Below are 21,601 nucleotides of genomic sequence, written 5' to 3' on the forward strand. Positions count from 1 at the left end.
CAAAGGTTGAATATAGTGGTGGACACCCATTTCATTTGCAGTTCCTGTTCCAACATGTCTGTCCGTGACCTCCTTTAATAGCACCATGAGGCTGCTCTCAACTTATAGAAGCAACACCTCATATTCTGTCTGAATGTACTTCAATCTGATGGCATGAACATCGATTTCTCTTAACTTCTAGTAACTTCTTGCCCCCCCCCCCCGCCATCTTTCTCCATTCCTCTTTCTGGCTCCACTCATATAGCCTTTTCCCTTTTCCACACCTGTGTATCACCTCCCTCTGGTGCCCCTTCTCGTTCACTTTCTCCTATAGTTCACTTTGTCTCCTATCAGATTTCTTCTTTACCTTTTCCACCTATCACCTCCAACTTACTTCATACCCCACTCCCCAATCCACTTACCTGGTTTCACCTATCACTTGCCAGTTTGTACTCCTTACCGCCCCCCCCCACACTTTCTCATTCTGACTTCTGCCCCCTTCCTTCAGCTCGTAAGGAATCGGAGATCCTGATGAAGGGTTTTAGCTGGAAATGTCAACTGTTTATTCTTCTTTATTTTTATTTTGTTTATTAAATTGTTTATTCTGCTGCCTGACCTGCTGAGTTCCTTCAGCATTTTGAGTGTTGCACCAGTATTTTCTGTTTTGTTTCTGCCCAGTAATATGGTGAACTGTATAAAACACAGAATATAATTTAACTATTATATTTAATTGAGCTTATAATTCTGCTTATGATTCTGATTCTAACAAGTCAGCTTAAAGAGCCTCAAACTACACAGCTTTCAAATGGTGAAAATAAACTGCAATGCTGCGGCTATTAAAACAACATAAAAAATATTCCATTCGTTTTTAATCTTTTTCAGTATGTTGGCTCTTATTCTGCTTATGCTAAGTTGTGGTCCTATTTATTATCTTTCCCATAAAATATGTGGGCCTCCAAACAAGTTTTTTTCAATTTACTTTGAATTATCTTTTTTAAAAAAATTAAAGAATTTCTTTTATTTAAATGTTTCTGCTGCTGCAATATAACACTTTTGTTTTAAATGGTACTAAACTGAACAGGCTCTTTTGGAAATTAGCTTTATGTTAAGAGCGTTTAATGTTTAAATTTATTTTAACCTGACCAGTAAAGGTTGTGCAATATGGTCGAGGTATTGGGCATAATACCACTGTAGAAACAAATCTAACCCTCTCCCCCCCCCCCACAAACACGCTGCCACAGCTGAGGCTCGAACCAGCGACCTTGAGATCACTAGACGAACGCTTTAACCACTTGGCCACGTGCCTAACACAACTGTAAAGGAGAATTGATTGTTACTCCAGATCTGATGCAGCCCAGAAAAAAGATTAAGAATGCTCTAAATCTAAATAAGATAGCTTGTATACATTGATTTTATGTCCATAAAGTGACAGACAGAAAATGACCAACTAGTGGTGGATTTAATGGGTGGAGGTGTTGATGAGCCTTATTGTTTGGGGAAAGTAACTGTTTTTAAGTCTGGTGTCCTGGCGTGGATACCATTGTGACCTCCTCCCTGATGGGGGTGGGAGTAGGGTAGGTGGGATCCTTCATGACATTACTTGCCTTTTTCTGGAACCTTTCCATTTATATGTCCTTGATGACAGGTAGGCTGATGCCGGTGATGCATTGGGCAGTTTTGACTACCCGTTGTAGAGCCTTCCTGTCTGCCACAATGCAGTTTGCATACCAAGCAGTGATGCAGTTATAACGAGAGGTTGGACAAACTTGGATCATTTTCTCTTAAGCAGCGGAGGCTGAGGGAAGATCTGTTAGAGGTTTATAAGATTGAGAGGCATAAATAGAGTAGACAGTATCTTTTCCCCAGGGTTGAAATGTCTAATACCAGAGGGTACTTAAGGTGAAGAAGGTAATTTCAAAGAGCCGTGAGGAGCAAGTTTTTTTTTACAGAATGGTCAGTGCCTGAAATGGGCTGCCTGGAGTAGTGGTAGAGACAGATACATTAAAGATAGGCACATGAATGTGAGGAAAATGGAAGAATATGGATAAGTTCAGTTGCCCATTTGATTACTAATTTAATTGGCTTGGCGCAACATTGTGGGGTGAAGGGCCTATTCACTGTTCTATTTTCTTAGCCACTCTATTTATCTATTTAGCAAAATGTTACTTGGCAGTGCTTCTGAAACTTTCAAACACAGGAGATTCTACAGATGCTGGAAATCTTCAGGAACACACAAAGTGCTGGAGTAGTTCAGAAGGTTGGGCAGCATCTATGAAGAGGAATAAACATTCGATGTTTCTGGCTAATACACTCCATCAGAACCTGAAGGCTTTGAAATGTCAACTGTTTATTCTTCTCCATAGAAGCTGCCTGACATGCTGAGCTCCTCCAGCATTGTTGTGTGCGTTGCCCAATCTTAGAACCTCTGCATCAGAGAAGGATGAGGGTGGTAGGCACATTGGAGTGCACCACTTTTACATTTCCCATCCCAGTCACACATGATCCACATTATTACTGCCCTTTCATCACTGCTGGATCTCAATTCTGGAATTCCATGTTCAACGATGCACAGGAGTACTTTCACCAGAAGAACTGCAGTAATTCCAGAAGCTGAATTTAAAGATGAGTAATTGACACAAGTGTTAGTTTGCTGGGTGAAGTCTGCCAACCTACAAACAATGTCATTATGAATAGCGAACTTCGAAATGTGTTAACACTAATTAGCCATATTCCCTTCACCCCCAAGTATTTTCTCAGTGCTGTATCTTTATTGCACTTGCTGTTTGTCACTGAAGTTATGGAGTAGCTTCTCAGAAGTTACACAGAAGGTAGACAGAATGAAGTGTGTGCACTATTTTCCTCCCTCTACCCTCCACTGCTACTTCTCTGGTATTCTGGTTGTACTCTTTAAGCTCTTGGTACAATTATAGGCTGAACTTTGGGAACAATGATGAGATCTGGCTGTTCTCACTGGTATTCTGTATTGTGTTTATGGGGTTCAGGTAACTCCAAAATCTATCCCAAAAATAAAGGCAATCATTTTCTCTATTAAGACCCACAACAGAGTGATTTGGTGGTGAACATCTAAGCACTGAACTATATCCAAGCAATTTAGAAGGGCCAGGAAAATAAATGGCATAATTATTTATAATAGATACTGAATTTATTTTTTGAAATACTGGTGACAACCTGCAGCTCAGCTGCATTTTTGAGTCATCTTGAACAAAGCAGACATATTTGCATATTTTAGCTCCATACCTTTATTTTTAAAAAGCATACTCAGTTTCATCAGAGTTTGAGTAGAAATGTTATCTGGAAACTGAAGTAATTATATTGATGAGGTAGTTAATGGCTGAAAAGTAAGTTGAAATACAAGTATGCAAATTTTGTACCACCGGTATTACCAATGTTTTCCCCTTCAATTCAGTAGTGTAAATGGAGCAGTTTAAGTAAATGGTGCAAGGTATTTCTAAGTTAAGATTAATAATGCAATTTGACTGATTAGCTTCAGAAAGCGGTGATTTGCAAATTTAAAAAGCTCTTAATGACGATTTGAAGATCTAACTTTTTCTTGGCTGCTGATTATAACATATAAATTAAGATTTTAATTTGATAGTTGCTTAATTGTGTAACTCTTATACGGACACCTGTATTTGTCTTTTGATTGAAATGATTCATTGTCTTGGATTAAATATTTCTTTGTATTTAAATGCAGGAGATAATGCTTCAGCAGATTATGTCACACATAGCAGCTGTAAAGAAAGACATGATTATATTAGAAAAGAGTGAATTTTCAGCTTTGCGGGCTGCAAATGAGGTAAGGATGTGTCAAATTGAAAGTAGGTTTATAAATCAGTAAAGTCTAGGTCACTGGGATCTCAGCAACTAGAAATGTGAACTGTTGCTGGAGGATCGCAGTGTTGAGATTACAACATATGAAATGATATGGTTATAATCTGCCCAGCCTATACAAAGGATACTCTTGCATCAACATCATAGTTATAACATAGATCAGAAAAGTAACAGGGAAAAGTGAAGTGTGTGAATAATTTTAGTGTTATCAACACATCCTGTGATAATTATTAAGTGGGCTTCCTCTGTGCTTGTTGGAATAGTAACAGTAGGAGATTACAAATGACCATGTGTTTTCTGGAAGACAGTTGATGAGCTGTCAGTTGAAGGAGTTATTTAAACGCTGCATGGAGGTCAAATTGTTGCTGCTGTTTATATTTAAGCTGGTTAAGTTGAGGTTTTAAAGTTTAAGAATGAAACTAGGCTGTCTTTCTATGATTAGAGTGAAAGCTGGTAGAGGTGTTTAATTTTGAGTTAAAGTAAAAGATACTGTACATGTAGCTGAATGAAAGTATTTTAGAAGTTGTGTAAATCTGGTCTTCACTGCAAAGTTTTAAAAACTAATCGTGTATTCTTTTTCAGAAACTGAAAATTGAATTGCAACAATTAAAAAAACAGTTAACTGTAAGTCTTTTATTGGTATTGCAGATGTACTAATTGATAAATTGAAAACTAGAAATGTTAACAGTAGAAAGTTTAGGGGTAGTGGTTTTTAAGTGTATTTATAAGATGCTGTTACATTAGTGTTTGTACAGGAAATGAGTATTTTGACTATTTCTTTACAAATGCCTGTGGTCTTGGTTCCTATCTCACATAGTGACCACACCCTCTCCACATCTGAGCTCTGCTCTGAGTTTGGTAACAGCCATCATCAGGATTTTTATTCCACCATATTTTTTTCAGAAAGAAAAGGTGAAATTAAGACTCAAGGTTTGGAAAGATATTAACCCTCAAATAACAATAAAGGGAGAAAAGTCATGCTAACCTGGTCCAGTGCCCAGAATTACCACCACCTGCACCAGAAAGTGTGGTGATATGATGTGGAAGTTACTATACAACTTCAAAAATCCAACATCATCAATATACTATCATGGTAAATCCAGATGATACTTTGAGTTATTTGTCATTTTGTGCTACTCTTGTCTCAAGGTTTCTCCTCTATTTCTATTCTTGGTTCTATTTCTATTTTTGGGAACATAAAGCACGTATATGTTGGGAACAGAAGTAAATTAATGTAAAGTCTACTTTTGCAAATATTTAATGAGTTAAAATGAATAAATTTGAATTTTATCTTAAAAAGCTAAAGAAACTGTAGAGCCCATATCAAGACTGGAGAATTGACATCTATTATTCTGTGGATGATATTTAAAAAGGGTGGTTAAGCCCCCAACATTTATCTGGACAGTTTGTGACAAAATTTGATACTTTGGTTAGACTTGGTAAAAACATTTGATGAAGGTTCAGCTGAGAATGTGTTTAAGCTACAATAGATCTGCTCATGTAATTTGACCCAATCAATAGACCAAGGAACTGATTGTAGACTTCATGAGAAGGAAACCAGAGGTCCATAAGCCAAGAATCATCAAAGGATCAGAGGTGGAGAGTGTCAGTAACTTTAAATTCCTGGGTATTATTACCTCAGAGGCCTGTCCTGGACTCATCATATAAATATAATTGCAAAGAAAGCATGGCAGCAGCTCTACTTCCTCAGGAGCCTGTGGAGATTTGGCATGGGCAAACTTCTATACATGTGTGGCAGAAAGTGTGCTGACTGGTGGCATTACGGCCTGGTATGGGAACACCAATGCCTTTTGAGCAGAAAATCCTACAAAAAATAGTGGATTTGACCCAGTACATCACGGGTAAAACCCTTCCAACCATTGAGCACATCGACATAAAATGTTGCCGTTGGAAAGCAGCATCCATTATTAAGGGTCTTCATCGCCCAGGCCATGCTCTTTTTTCGATGCTGCCATCATGTAGAAGGTACAAATGCCTTGGGACTCGCACCACCAGGTTCAAGAACAGTTACTACCCCTCAACCATCAGGTTCTTGAACAAAAGGGGATAGCTACACTCATTTAAGGACTCTTATCCTGATACCTTCATGCTCATTATTTATTGCTATTTATTCATAGCTGCATTTTTACAGTTTGTTGGCCATTAATCCTGGGTTTGGTTCAGTTGTGGAATGGGCAAATTAATGTTTTACAGTGACAAATATTACATGGTGAAAAATAATTGCTTCATTAATTATGAAATGTGATTAATACAAGGAGAAAAACCATTTGATGCCAAGTTCATAATTTTAAAAAAATGTTACAGGCAGTTTAAACAATGAAGTAAAGGTAGTTTGGGATCGTGAATGCTTTCCATTGGTTTCATTAAAACCTATGTGGATCAGTGTGTGCTTATGAAAGTTTGTTGAACATTCCCAAACCAAAAGCCGTGGATAAATCAGGAGGTTCGTCATCTGCTGAGGGCTAGATCTGTGGCATTTAAATCTGGGAACCCTGGTCTGTACAGGAAAACCAGGTATGACTTGTGGAGGTCTATTTCAAATGTGAGGAAATTATTCTGAGCAAGGTCAGAGGCGACATTGGATGCACGTTAACTCTGGCAGGGTTTGCAGAACGTTACTTAGTACAAAGCGAAACACAACACCATGAATAGCAGCAATGCTTCACTACCAGACCATCTCAATGCCTTTTTTGCCCACTTTGAAAGGGAGAATATAACAACAGCTATGAGCATCCCTGCTGCACCTGGTGACTTTGTGACCTCTGTCTCGAAGGATAGCTGACGTCAGGGTGCCTCTCAGGAGGGTGAACCCTTCCAAGGCAGCAGTCCCTGATGCAGTACCTGGTAAGGTTCTGCAAACTTGTGCCAACCAATTGGTGGGTGTAATCAAAGTGGTTTTCAACCGCTCACTGCTATGGTTGGAAGTTCCCACCTGCTACAAAAGGGCAACAGTTATACCAGTGCCCAAGAAGAATCATGTGAGCTGCCTTAATGATTATCATTCAGTCGCACTCATATCTACAGTGATGACTGAGAGGTTGGTCATGGCTAGAATCAACTCTTGCCTCAGGAATGACCTAAACCCACTGCAGTTTGCCTATTGCCACAATAGGTCTAGAGCAGATGTAATTCCAGTGGCTCTTCACATGATCATGCGGACAATACAAACACCTATGTCAGGGTGCTGTTCATCGACTGTACCTCAGTGTTCAACACCATCATTCCTACAGTCCCGATTGAAAACTGAAACTCATACCTCCCTCTACAATTGGATCCTCAACTTCCTAACTGGAAGGTCACAATCTGTGTGGCTTGATTATAACGTCTCCTCGCTGAACTGGCACACCTCAGGGATGTGTGCTTAGCCCTCTTCTCTACTCTCTCTATACCCATTACTGTGTGGCTAGGCATAGCTCATATGCCATTCTATAAATTTGCTGGTGATACAGCCATTGTTGGCAGAATCTCAGATGGAGACAAGAGGGCATACAGGAGTGAGATGTACCAGCTAGTTGAGTGGTGTTGCAGCAACAACAATGAATGTCGGTAAGACCAAAGAGCTGATTATGGACTTCAGAAAAGGTTAGATAAGGCAAGCCAATACTCATAGAGGGACCAGAAGTGGAGAGAGTGAGCAATTTCAGGTTTCTAGGTGTCAAGATCTCTGAGGATCTAACCTGGTCACAACATATTGATGCAGCTGTGGAGAAGGAAAGACAGTGGTTCTATTTCATTAGGAGTTTGAGGAGATTTGGTTTGTTACCTTAAGCACTCAAACTTCTATAGATGTACAGTGGAGAGCATTCTGATGGGGGCGGGGTGCTACTGCACAGGATCGTAAGTAAGTTGTAAAATTAGTTCCATCTTGGTCACTAGCCTTCCTAGCATCCAAGATGCCTTCAAGGACCAGTGCCTCAGAAAAGCAGTGGCCATTATTAAGGACTCTCATCACCCAGGACATGCCCTCTTATTGCCATGTTATTGTCAGGAAGGGCGTACAGAAGCTTGAAGGCACACGCTCGGATTCAGGAACAGCTTCTTCCTCTCTGCTGTCCGATTTCTGAATGGACATCAAACCCCTTTTTTTTTGTATTATTTTTAATTTAACTACTTAATGTACATGCTTACTGTAATTGGATTTTTTTTTCTGCATTTATCATGGATTGCAGTTTGCTGCTGCTGAGTTAACAAATGTCATGACATATGCTGGTGATACTAAATCTGATTCTAATTCACTCAGTCATAGGTTTTGTTCTTGTTACCAATGTAATGATATTTTTAAAAAAACATAGAAAGTATTGACTTACTGCCTGGAAATTTTTGAAATTTTAGTCTGGATAAAATGGCATATTTAATCATTCATTTGCATAATATAATTCTACAGCTTTCTCAAAAATAAAAATGGCAAGAAAACTCTGAAATGGATTTTGAAATTTGCATTTTTAAGAGGAAGAATATCTTTATACAATGTTTATTTTAATCCTGACAGTATTAGGAGTGTGAGTGCAGTGGTTCAAAATGCATTTGAATTGTTGGCTAGAGAAGTCTGTAATGTATTTCTTGTACAAACCTTGCTGGGATACAAGAATATTTCAAGTTGCATTGTGTATACTGCAGCATAGCATTCTTTCAAATCATAAAAAATCTTCTACAGATTAATGACAGTTTTGAATTTTGCAGTCTTTTTTTTAATTGTGAGAATTTTCCACTGTCAATTTTTTTTAACTACTGGTTTGTTTTGAATGTCAGGAAACTTTTATTGTTGTACTCCATAACATAATGTGTAATCTACAAGCAACCTCAGCTCACAAGTTGCAGTGGTGCTGACTTGAAAACCAATTAACTGTTATATTTGCAGTTACTTTTATGTGTATGATTCTATAGAGCCCTGGAAATTTCATGAAGGTTCTTACAGTATTGTTGAATATATCCTGTACAGAATTTGTGTACTAAAAGTAACTTTTCAAATGTGACAGATCTACGCCATGTAGCTCAGAGGAAAGCAAAAAGCAAAAGCTTGTAATATTCATTAGTGTGCAGCATTTAACAGTTACTAGGAAATTAAGATTTTTGCTTACTCAATTAAAATGCTGCACCCCTTTATCTCTGGGTGCAGAGACATGAGTGTTCCCCACAACTGTAAACTGCTGTCTGAGAAAGGCTCAGAAATACTTTGAGGAAAGCTAGTCAAAAGCATTATTACTATATTACTAACATTGCCCATTTCAATTAATCAACCTGATTTTAAGATCATTGGTATAATCTGCTTTGTAGCTATTGGGCTCGTCTATTTAAGGCACTATAAGACCAGTGGAACAATGGGCATTTATCACATGCTTCCCAGGTCCTCAATGACAAAAACATTTCTATTTTTCCTGTAAACTTGAAATTTAACTGTTCTATAGTTCAATGGAACAGTGTCATCAAAGGTACCAAAATTATAAGATGCATTTATTTAAATATTTGTTAATTTTACCGTTTAATTCTAGTGCATTTTAATGTTTTGTGCAGTGTTATCTCCGAGAGCATAAGGAAAGAAGTTGGACATTCACTTTTAAAAAATGTTCTCCACCATTCAGTCAGATCATGACTGATCTGTGTCCTGGGCCCATCTGTCCAGTTTGGTTCTATTTTTGACTTTGGCCTTTTGATCCTGTGTACCCACATGCAGGTGTGACAAATCCACTGATTTCTCCCAAAGCAGTGTTGGAATTTTTAACATAACATTTTAAGAACATGGGTATTGTTTGGCTAATTTAATAAATGTTTAATGAATACCACGAATACTTGTCAAAATACTATTGATTAATGTCCTTTGGACTTTAATGATTTCAACTAGTTTCCACATTTAGAATAATTTGAAATTCTGCTTTTAGGATGAAGTTGTCAAAGTTTCATCAAACAATAAATTGGACCTGAATTTGGAAAAAGGTCGAGTCCAAGAAATGGTGAGAAACTTCTATACAGTACAGTAATTCGAGGCATGACTGTGCAAGTGTGTGGACGTCAACCAGTTAGAACAGCAAGAAGAGTTTAAAAGGAGACAGCTTTATAGAGCAGGCGTCAGAGTAGGAAGGCTTTGGCTTAACGGGGCTTCGGCAATAATGGGTCGAGGTGAGGTAGGTTGCCTGTGTAGAATACAGACAGGAAGTATGTGTGTGAGGCCGGTGTTCTGTGCTCTGTGTCAGATGTGGGAAGTCCTGGAGACTCCCAGCCTTCCTGACGGCCACATCTGCGTCAGGTGCATCAAGCCGCAGCTCCTTAGGGACCGCGTTAGGGAGCTGGAGATGCAGCTTGATGAGGCTTTTTCCCAGGGCTGAACTGGCTAGCACGAGATGGCATGGTTTTAAGGTGCTTGGAAGTAGGTGCAGAGGAGATGTCTGGGGTAAGTTTTTTTTACGCAGAGAGTGGTGAGTGCGTGGAATGGGCTGACAGTGATGTTGGTGGAGGCAGATACGATAGGGTCTTTTAAGAGACTCCTGAGTGGTACATGGAGCTTAGAAAAACAGAGGGCTATGGGTAACCCTAGGTAATTTCTTAGGTAAGGACATGTTTGGCACAGCTTTGTGGGCTGAAGGGCCTTTATTGTGCTGTAGATTTTCTGTGTTTCTAGTAATGAGTTTTTAAATGTTCTATTGTTTTTGTAAAATATGGAATTCAGTATCTGAAGGATTGGTATTGACAATGTGACTATTTTTGGATTTAATTGGATTGAGTAATGTAGTCTAGTCCTGACGAAGGGTCTCGGCCTGAAACGTCGACTGCACCTCTTCCTAGAGATACTGCCTGGCCTGCTGTGTTCACCAGCAACTTTGATGTGTGCTGCTTGAATTTCCAGCATCTGCAGAATTCCTGTTGTAGTGTAGAATGTCATGTTTACAAGTAAATCTGATCCTGAGGGGCAGAGTCATGAGGAAAGTAGCTGATTCTGAGGAAATGATTCAAAATACAAAATGGTTTAGAACCTGCTGGGAAGGACCAGCAGTTCCAAGAGGAATTGCCAATGCCTGTGTGTGCAAGTCCCATCAAGTTCCTAACAGTATATATCCCCTGTACTTCATGGCCAGCCTTTTCTAGTCACTTTCCTCCCACCTTCCAAGGATGTAGTGTAAATTGCCAGTAATATGTAAATAAGCTGTTGAATTGAAGGGTGTTGATGGGAAGGTGGGAAGTTAAGGGGACTGGATTGCAATCAGAGCTGCCATATATTTGACAGGCCTCCTATGTCATGAGAAAATAGAAAAAAATGGAAATATAACATGTTTCGGAACAAAATTGCCGGCTGGTGGTGTAGTGGCATCTGCACCGGACTTCAAGGCAAATGGTCCCAGGTTCGAATCCAGCTGCTCCCTTGCATGCTTTCCATCTGTGCTGGGTTGAGTGTTGAGCTAACAACTCAACATTGTAAGAAAAACAGATAATTGCTAAGGAAATGGCAAAAAAAGCCACCAAATGCGCCACAAGGCGTAAAAAGGAACAACACAATTGGAACTAAATTAGAATATGAAGATTTGTTAATTCCATATATGTTAACAGTGGATGTCTTGGGATAAAACATCTTTTGGATATTTCCTGTTCCTTCCTTGCCTCTAACTTGTCATAACAGTTTATCACATAGAACTAGAGTAAACATTTTCCATACCTAGGTAAAAATGAGCAGTATTTGGCCAAAAGAAAGTTCATTTCTTTGGAAGTGTGGTTAGAATTGGCTTTATGGCAGTTTTACTGGAGAAAGGGGCAAACAAAGCTCTTACCTTGGTCTGAAGTTGTGTTTTGTACATCATCTCAAAGATGCATTACATCATTTTTCCCATTCACCTGTATTTAGCAGAATTTGGTTCAATCTAATCTTGCTGGCACCAAAAAAAAAACAGAAAAGGGTAATTTATATGCAAACCAGAAGTATGTTGCTTTTTTTTTTATCAAACACCCAATCCTCATCAACTTTTAAAAGGTGCTTACAAAGTTTTATTCTTCAGACAAGTCATCTGTAAAACTGTCCTGGGAAAATGGCTTTTATTGAGCTTTCCTGATACAAATTGCAAAGTGCTTCAGTACCCAAGCCTATATTGATGTTTCATTCAGAATCTTCACTTGAAAGAAGCTGGGCTTCAGTATTTCTCCAGTGGACTAAGTTGTTATGTTTAAAATCAGTGTAAGTAAAGATTGCAAAAAACCTTTGAAAACTCATTGATTTTCTGTTGTTCTTTAATATTCAAATGAGCCTGTCTTGTTTACATATTGTAGTTAAGGTCCAATCTACTTTTTGTTTTCAGTGTGAGCAGTATTCTACTTTTCCTAATATGATTTTGGCCAGGATTTCTGTTGTGTACAGTGCATATACGTTTATTGATCTGTGGTTTAGAAATTAAGGCATGTTTAGCTAGATTATCTCTAGTTTTGATTGAGAAAATGATCGTAAGCTGCAATAAGTACAATTGTATCTGTGAATTCCAAAAATTACGTTATGAAGTACTTAGAATTTTTTTCTGAGGCAAATAGAACTCAAATGGAATATATAAACATCTTGCCCTCTCACAGTGTGGAAAAGCATTAGATTTTTAAAGATTATTCTTTTATATATTAATTTGCTTTCAAAGTACTTAATATGGTAAAACATTTTGTGAACCTTTTAAGCAGTTCTCCAATGTAACATTGTAAGCTACTTGTATTACTTTTAGTATCACTTGTGACACTCTCGCTCTCTCTCTACAGTTAACAGAGCATGAAAAAAGAGTATTGGAAACCAAAGCAGATATAGTAGAAGTGGTGAGAATTTCTTTGAAATTTAATTATAAGGATTGACTTCCTGCTTGTTTCCAGGATCTCTGTCATTACCTTTTTGTTTAGTGTGCTTTTGGGTGCTTATAAATGAGTTAATGTTACCACCAGGAGTTTTGATGTGGCTCATTTAATTTGCAGCATTCACAACAGGAAAGAGCTGTAACACAAGTGAACCAAAAGATAGACACTGAAGTAGCAGGACTCAAAACTCTGTTGGAATCACATAAACTTGACACCATTAAATATTTAGCAGGTAAGAATTGTGTTTTCAGCCCTGGAATGGCACCAAAATGACTGTCATCAAAGTTACTGACAGACAGTGAGCTTATGATGAAGATTAACTATCCCTTCTCAATGTGTCTGTAACCTTCCCCATGACCCATCAGATCATGCTACTCCAATGCTTCTTCATCATTCAGTTGCATGAGAGGACCATACCTTCCTCCTTCAATACCTTTGTATCATCATCCAACTGCTCTTGCCTTTCTCCATTCTTATCCATGTGCTCAAATGCAAACACTTGCCTCCACCATTAACTCTGTTTCTATGGCTCTATCCTTAGCCCAATGCTATTGTTCACATGAACTGGACTTCAATATCAACTGAAAACATTTGCATTTTTGACACAATTCTAACCGCAGAATTTTTCAGCAATATTTTGAAGACTGCCTCCGCAGTTTGTCACAAACAACATTCCCTAGCCAATGACTCAATTCTCCACCCCGGCTTCCTGAAATGACATTGTATTTTTGCACACCATTGTGGACTTCAAAGCTAAGTGCAGTGGTGCTGCTGACATTGCTGCCTCTCTCCTAGATGTACTAAATCTTTTTTATGCTTAGTTCGATGTCGCCAACACTGAGCACCCAAGGAGAGTTGCCGAAGCGACCTGCACCTTGGTCATCTCTGAGGCTGAGGTACGCAGGTATTTCCAACAAGTGGACAGTCACAAGGCTGCGGGACTGGATAGCAGCCCAGGGTGGGTACTCAGGATGTGTGCGGCATACCTGGCAGGTGTGGTTACTGATATTTTTAATCTCTCCCTCTCCCAGTGAAAGTGCCCTTTTGCTTCAAAACATCCACCATTGTTCCGGTACCTAAAAAGACTAAGGTAACATGTCTGAACAACTGGCACTCTGTCGCACTCACCTCAATAAGTAAATGCTTTGAGAGGCTGGTCAAGGACTACATCTGCAGCATGCTACCACCCATACTGGACCCCCTACAGTTCGCCTACTGACACAACCAGTTGACTCAATAGCCACAGCTTTACACACTGTCCTTGCATATCTGGAGAAGAGGGATGCTTATGTGAGAATGCTGTTCCTGGGCTATAGTTCAGCATTTAACACCATAATTCCCTCCAGGCTCGACAAGGAGCTCAGAGACCTCGGCCTTCACCCTGCCTTATGCAGCTGGATCCTGGACTTCCTGTCAAATTGCCAGCAGGTGGTAAGAGTAGGCTCCCTCACCTCTGCCCCTCTGACCCTCAATGCTGGAGCCCGTCAGGGCTGTGTCCTAAGCCCCCTCCTTTACTCTGTATTCCAATGACTGTGTCACCACCCACAGTTTCAATCTGCTAATTAAGTTTACAGATGATACTACATTGATTGGCCTAATCTCAAATAATAACAAGGCAGCCTACAGAGAAGAAGTCATCACCCTGATACAGTGGTGTCAAGAAAACAACTTCTCCCTCGATGTCACAAAAACAAAGGAGCTAGTTGTGGATTACAGGAGGAATGTTGACATCAATGGATCTGGGGTTGAGAGGGTGAACAGCTTGAAGTTCCTCGGCATACACATCACCGAGGATCTCACGGGGTCTGTACATACCAGCTATGTAGTGGAAAAAGCACAATGGGCCTCTTTCACCTCAGACGGTTGAAGAAGTTGGCATGAGTCCCCAGATCCTAAGGACTTACTTCAGGGCCACAATTGAGAGCATCTTGACTGGCTGCATCACTGTCTGGTATGGGAACTGTACTTCCCTCAATCACAGGACTGCAGAGAGTGGTGCGGACAGCCCAGCGCATCTGTAGATGTGAGCTTCCCACTCTTCAGGACATTTATAGAGACCAGTGCATAAAAAGGGTCATTGGGGACCAGAGTCACCCCAACCACAAACTGTTCCAGCTGCTACCATCTGGGAAACGGTACCGCAGCATTAAAGCCAGAACCAACAGGCTCCAGAACAGCTTCTTCCTCCAGGCCATCAGACTGATTAATTCACATGGATACAATTGTATTTCTATGCTATATTGTCTGTCCTGTTGTACATACTATTTTTCACAAATTCCTATCAATTGCACATTCAGACAGAGATATAACACAGATTTTTGCTCCTCATGTATGTGAAATATGTGAAGTATGTAAGAAATAAAGTCAATTCAATCATAGTGACATTTGAATCCCCCACATGAAGTGGGCTGTATATTCCTGCTTTCAGTTAGACTACTTCTTTCTGACTCTGGCTTCATTGTACTCTGCCTTAGCCAATCTGGTGAGTAACCTTTCTCCATGCCTTTGCTACACATAGATATGATTCCTAAATCGTGCTTTGGTAGACCAATCTCATTCGGGTGCCCATTTCTTACATTCAGTAATTACCATGTACTTGCTCATACCTGTTTTTAAAATTTTTTTTCATCCTTGCAATCTTTTGAAAACTTTGCACTTTAATCCTGGCCTTGTTCATCTATTAAATGTAATTGCTCCACCCAATGTGGCCATGAGTTCACCACCTAAATCCTGTACACAAATATTTGTACCCCTTTTTTTCATAAAAACATAATACCCCTTCAACTATTTGTTTGATTATCAGTCACTGTATTTCTTCATGACTTGGAGCAATTTGGAACTTTGCTAAAGCTGCAATGTCAATTGAACTTTTTGGAAGCAGCAATGAGACGGAGGGAAGATAGATGTAGAGTACAATTCATAGATGCAGTGGTCAAAAATCCTTGGACAATTTTTTTATTTGCAAAGTTATCAAAACCAAGTGAAAGAAAATCACTACATAACAGTTGGCTGTTTCAGTGTTTCCAATCAAATTACATGTGGCAAAAGATTGATTTTTCAGATTTTTCTGAATTTGCACATAACCTTCAACAAAATTTCTCTTTAATTTGGTCTCAATTTTAGTAGTGACTCTCCACTCACTTTCTCTCCCACCAACTTGCTTAGGACATTAAGTTGATCCTAATCAGAGCAGGTAGTTATTCCATAAAACTTTGTTGGTACAACAGATTCCCTCTGCCTAATGGAGATCTGGGGGGAGGAAGTTTTGAGTATAACAAAGATGATTTTGTAAAGCAGGAGTCCAGCGTGTGAACACAGCTCCCTGGTCAATACGAATCATGCACAACAGGGATTCAGCTTTTTAAAATATTAACTGAAATGATTGGCATATAATATTGATCTTTATTTTGGTGGATAATTCCTTGCAGGTTCAGTTTTCACATGCCTCACCGTAGTGCTTGGATTTTATCGCCTTTGGGTGTGAAATTTAATCCCTTGCTGGATCTTCATACTGAAAGGATCAGGAAGAGCAACATCTGTAAGCAAGAAAGACAATCTCTTGAAATGCTGCAAGGAGCCAAGAAATTTACATATTGATTTAATTCAAATAATTCTGTGTATCTGTTAAACAGAGTTTTAAAGGTTAAAGAATAACAAGCCTTACGAATTTACTTTAAAAATTTATTCAACCACTAATGCATATTGAGATGTTGCTGAAAATGTACAAATTCATTTTGCTATTTCTTAACAAATGTACGAGGGATGATTGATAGTCAATTTTAGAAAACCTAGCACATTTATTTTTCAACTTAGTCCCCGCCTACATTTACACACTTATTAGATTATGGGGACACTCAGTCCTCGTTTATTGTCATTTAGAAATGCATGCATTAAAAAATGATACAATGTTCCTCCAGTATGATACCACAGAAACACAAGACAGACCAAGACTACAATGGACAAAAACACATAATTATAATATATAGTTACAACAGTGCAAAGCAATACCATAATTTGGTAAGAGCAGACCATGGGCATGGTTAAAAAAAAAAGTCTCAAAAGTCCTGATAGCCCCAACATCTCACGCAGACAGTAGAAGGGAGAAACTCTCCCTGCTATGAGCTTCCAGCACCACAAACTTGCCGAAGCAGCATCCTGGAAACACCTGACCACAGTCCGACTCTGAGTCCATCCGAAAACTTCGAGCCTCCGACCAGCAATCCGACACCGAGCACCATCTCTGCCGAGCGCTTTGACCCTGCCCCTGGCCGCCGAGCAACAAGCAAAGCCGAGGATTCGGGGCCTTCCCCTCTGGAGATTTTGGATCACACAGTAGCGGCGGCAGTGAAACAGGCACTTCAGAAAGTTTGAAGTTAATAACTCATCATGGGTGATTGTTAAGTTTGTGGCCTAAGGTAGAAGGAGATGAGTTATTAACTTCAAACTTTCTGCATAATCACTTAAAGAGTTGACCTGCATGTGCATGTAACTAGAGCTGTATAACTCATCTCCTTCTTCCTTAGGCCACAAACTTATCAATCACCCATCTGTGGACACTTGGAGGTCAAGATCCGTGTACTCCACGACCGCTGGACTAAGTGCGTAAATGTAGGAGGGGACTGTGTTGAAAAATAAATGTGCTAGGTTTTCGAAAATTGACTCCTACCTTAGGCCATGAACTTATCAACCACCCCTGCTGTGAACCACTTCTACAAAGAAGGGATCCGTATGCTCCACAACCACTGGACTATGTGTGTATGCGTAGGAGGGAACTACAATATTTGTATGTTGAAAAGTAAATGTGCTAGGTTTTCTAAAATTGACTGCTTCTACCTTAGGTCACAAACTTACCAATCACCCCTCGTATTTACTAAATGTTGTCTGGTTCTATTGGGCAACAACAAATTAAATTATAACGGTATTCACCATTGCCGAGTGATGCAAGGTGTCAAGCTGCTAGTGCCTCTTAATTACTAGTCTGTAAACAAGATGTGCTTCCAGATAGTAACCAGTGATGGCTGATTTATACCAATATTGGGACAAATTTGATGTCTAACCACAACAGTCAAAAAGACTTGAGAACCCCAATTTTCTGATGAATCTTGACTTGTTTCCAATATTTATGAGGCCCAACATGACTGTTTGAGTTATTTGTTGATAAACAGTCACTAGCCGGTGCTGGGATTAGACTTGCTTGTATCAAAGTATTTAATGAATCACCCAAAGATTTCATTGCTTGTGGTTAAGATGATATGAGAATCATGCAAGAAATTCAAATAGGGCAGACATATAACCATGTAACAATTACAGCACGGAAACAGGCCAGTCTCGGCCCTTCTAGTCCGTGCCAGTGAACTCTTACTCTCACCTAGTCCCACCGACCTGCACTCAGCCCATAACCCTCCATTCCTCTCCTGTCCATATATCCATTCAATTTAACTTTAAACGACAACATCGAACCCGCCTCAACCACTTCTGCTGGAAGCTCGTTCCACACAGCTACCACTCTCTGAGTAAAGAAGTTCCCCCTCATGTTACCCCTAAACTTTTGCCCTTTAACTCTCAACTCATGTCCTCTTTTTTGAATCTCCCCCAATCTCAATGGAAAAAGCTATCCACGTCAACTCTATCAATCCCCCTCATAATTTTAAACACCTCTATCAAGTCCCCCCTCAACCTTCTACGTTCCAAAGAATAAAGATCTAACTTGCTCAACCTTTCTCTGTATCTTAGGAGATGAAACTCAGGCAACATTTTAGTAAACTTCCTCTGTACTCTCTCAATTTTATTGACATCTTTCCTATAATTCAGTGACCAGAACTGTACATAATACTCCAAATTTGGCCTTACCAATGCCTTGTACAATTTCAACATTACATGCTAACTCCTATACTCAATGCTCTGATTAATAAAGGCCAGCATACCAAGAGCTTTCTTCACCACCCTATCCACATGAGATTCCACCTTCAGGGAACTATGCACCATTATTCCTAGATCCCTCTGTTCTACTGCATTCTTCAGTGCCCTACCATTTACCATGTATGTCCTATTTTGATTAATCCTGCCAAAGTGTAGCAACTCAAATTTTTCAGCATTAAACTCCATCTGCCATCTTTCAGCCCACTCTTCTAAGTGGTCTAAATCTCTCTGCAAGCTTTGAAAACCCACTTCATTATCCACAATGCCATCTATCTTAGTATCATCTGCATGCTTACTCATCCAATTTTCCACCCCATCATCTAGATCATTAATATATATGACAAACAACATTGGACCCAGTACAGATCCCTGAGACACACCGCTACACACCCTCCTCCAATCTGACACACAGTTATCCACCACTACTCGCTGGCGTCTTCCATCTAGCCACTGCTGAATCCATTTTATTACTTCGATATTAACGCCTAACCATTCCTAACTAACCTTCCGTGTGGAACCTTGTCAAAGGCCCTACTGAAGTCCATATAGACAACATAACATGTATCACAACATATTGTATCACAACATGTGTGAGTATTATGGTTTCATAAAAATTTGTACAGATTTTGATGAAGAAAATCCAGACAATATATACAAGAGCATGCTGAAAAAAAATGTCCAACCAGCCTATCGGAGCTTAGAGTTGCATGTCAACTTGTCCGTCCACACATTCATCTGCAGATAAAACTTTGTTTCATCTTGAAAATATTTCCATCTGTTAATCAAGTTTAAATTTTAAAAAGAAAATTGTATTTTAATTCATAGACTAATATATTGGGAAATTTTTGTCCTATTAAAATTAAAACTACAAATATTGTATTAACAATTTGAAAAGAATTTCCATTATTTTGCCATTTTCCATAAAATGGGACCCCAAAAAAAGTTTTTGAACCTATCAACTTTTGATCTGTTATTGATGGTATTTCCTAATCAGTATTGCTGATGTTGATCTAGATAGCACGAAAGGCCCAGTGCAATAGGCATTGGGGAATAATGCTTTATCTTCATTAAATATCAAGAGTTGTACTGCAATTCTGCACCTTATTTCCAATAAATTGCAATTTTTTTTCTATATGTGGCTTGTTCATTAGATTTTTGGTGGAACCCTGTCTAGCTGGTATTCCTGCCTTAGACTGTGTACTAGTTCATGTACAGTTTATGAGATCCCACTAACTTGGATATCAAATTCTAGGCCTATGGAATAAGAACAAAATTGGAAGGTTTGTTACTTCTCCTGTTTTACTTATAATGCTTTTAATTGTTGTGCTGTTAGCAGTTTCTTCATTTAAATTAAATTTAAAATTTAATGTTGTGGTTGTAGAGCACTGAAATAGCCCATTGTCCACCATGTCCATGCCAACATTTTTGCTCATCTTAGACTAACCGCATTTGCCCACATTGGGGTAATGTCTCTGATATATTTTCAATGTTAAACTTTGACAGCAGCAAAGCCTGTCAGAGGAGTTGGGGTATTTAAAATAAATAAATAAACTACTGGAAGAACTTAACAGTAGTTAAGTTGCATCTCTGGAAGCGGGGTTAGTCGATATTTTCAGTCAAGACCCTGCATCAGTTCTGAGGATGTTGGGGTAAGTGTTGGTGCCTCTATAATACACTGGAGATCAATTTTCTGTGCAGATTTTTCTGCCTTGCATTAATGTAGAGGATGAGTAAGATTGTCCTTCAGCATCCAGTTTAAATAGATTTGAGATGGCAGATCCAATAAGATAAAACCACTTTAATACACATTACCTTGAATGCACTGATACAGCCAGAATAGGAATTTTGATCTACAATTCATATTTTAAGTTTGGAACTTTATCTTTATCTCTGATACCAAAATAAACAAAATAATATTTTCTGCCATTTTGTTGACACTGCCTCAGTTTTATTTTATCCTGTCATTTGTAATGTTTGTATGATCAACAATCAGAAATAAATTACTTTAACAGGACCTGGTCTTTGCAGCCTTGAATTAACTTTTGTCTTTTTTTTAAAAGTCAGAAACCTTTATTATTGATCTGTAATCTGACCAATACCTTGATGGGAGTTATTTACAACCCTTAGAACAGTAGTCAGGATATGGTCTACAAATTACAGTGGGAGATAGAGCAATTCAAAAAAGGTAATTTTACAGTAGTAATGAAAGATTTCAATATGCAGATTGGGGAAAATCAAGCTGATGCTGGATCCCAGGAGAGAATTTGTGGAATGTCTCTGTGATGCTTGTGGTTGAGCCCACGAAGTGATCAGCAATTCTGAACCAAATTTGGTTAGGGAACTTGATTAGGTAAAGGAACCCTTGGAAGGCAAGTGATCATAATATGATGGAATTCATTCTGCAATTTGAGCAGGAGAAACTAAAGTTAGATGTATCAGTATTACAGTTGAGTAAAAGGAATTACAGAGGCATGAGAGAGCAGCTGGCCAAAGTTGATTGGAAGGGGATACTAGCAGGGATGATGGCAGAGCAGCAATGGCTGGAGTTTCTAGGACCAATTTGGCAGGTGTAGAATATATATATCCCAAAGAAGAGGATGTATTCTAAAGGCAGGCTGGCACAACGGTGGCTGACAAGGGAAGTCAAAGCCAACATAAAAGCAAAAAGAGAGAGCATATAATAGAGCAACAATAGTGGGGAGATTGAGGATTGGGAAACTTAAAAATCAATACAAGGTAGCTAAAAACTATGGGGGTTTGGTAAAGATGAAATATGAAGGTAAAGTTAGCCAATAATATCAAAAATGATACTAAAAGTTTACAGATATATGAATAGTTTCCTTCAGGGAAAATCTTGCCTGGAATTCTATGAAGAAATAACAAGCATGACAGACAAAGAATCAGTGGATATTGTGTACTTGGATTTTCAGAAGGCTTTTGACAAGGTGCTGCACATGATGCTGCCAAACAAGATAAGGGCCCATGGTGTTACAGTAAATATACTAGTATGGATAAAGCATTGGCT

General features: G+C 39.0%; 1 protein-coding gene across 3 annotated transcripts in view; it reads left to right on the forward strand.

Moving 5' to 3' along the window:
- Positions 1-20,606, forward strand: part of LOC134358051 (mitochondrial calcium uniporter regulator 1-like) — a 44,257-nt gene extending 23,651 nt beyond the window's left edge. Inside the window, exons 4-10 of one of the 3 annotated variants that reach the window (XR_010020786.1) lie at positions 3,695-3,796; positions 4,414-4,455; positions 9,729-9,800; positions 12,568-12,621; positions 12,775-12,889; positions 13,479-13,615; positions 16,086-20,606. Coding sequence is in view for 2 of the 3 variants with exons in the window: in XM_063069947.1 (XP_062926017.1) it covers positions 3,695-3,796; positions 4,414-4,455; positions 9,729-9,800; positions 12,568-12,621; positions 12,775-12,889; positions 13,689-13,876 (573 nt within the window). In the remaining variant the exon portion in view is untranslated. The other 2 variants (XM_063069947.1, XM_063069948.1) reach the window with 2 other exon arrangements.
- The last annotated feature ends 995 nt before the right edge of the window (positions 20,607-21,601 follow it).

The sequence above is a fragment of the Mobula hypostoma genome, chromosome 17 (assembly GCF_963921235.1).
Source record: "Mobula hypostoma chromosome 17, sMobHyp1.1, whole genome shotgun sequence".
Classification (NCBI taxonomy): domain Eukaryota; kingdom Metazoa; phylum Chordata; class Chondrichthyes; order Myliobatiformes; family Myliobatidae; genus Mobula; species Mobula hypostoma.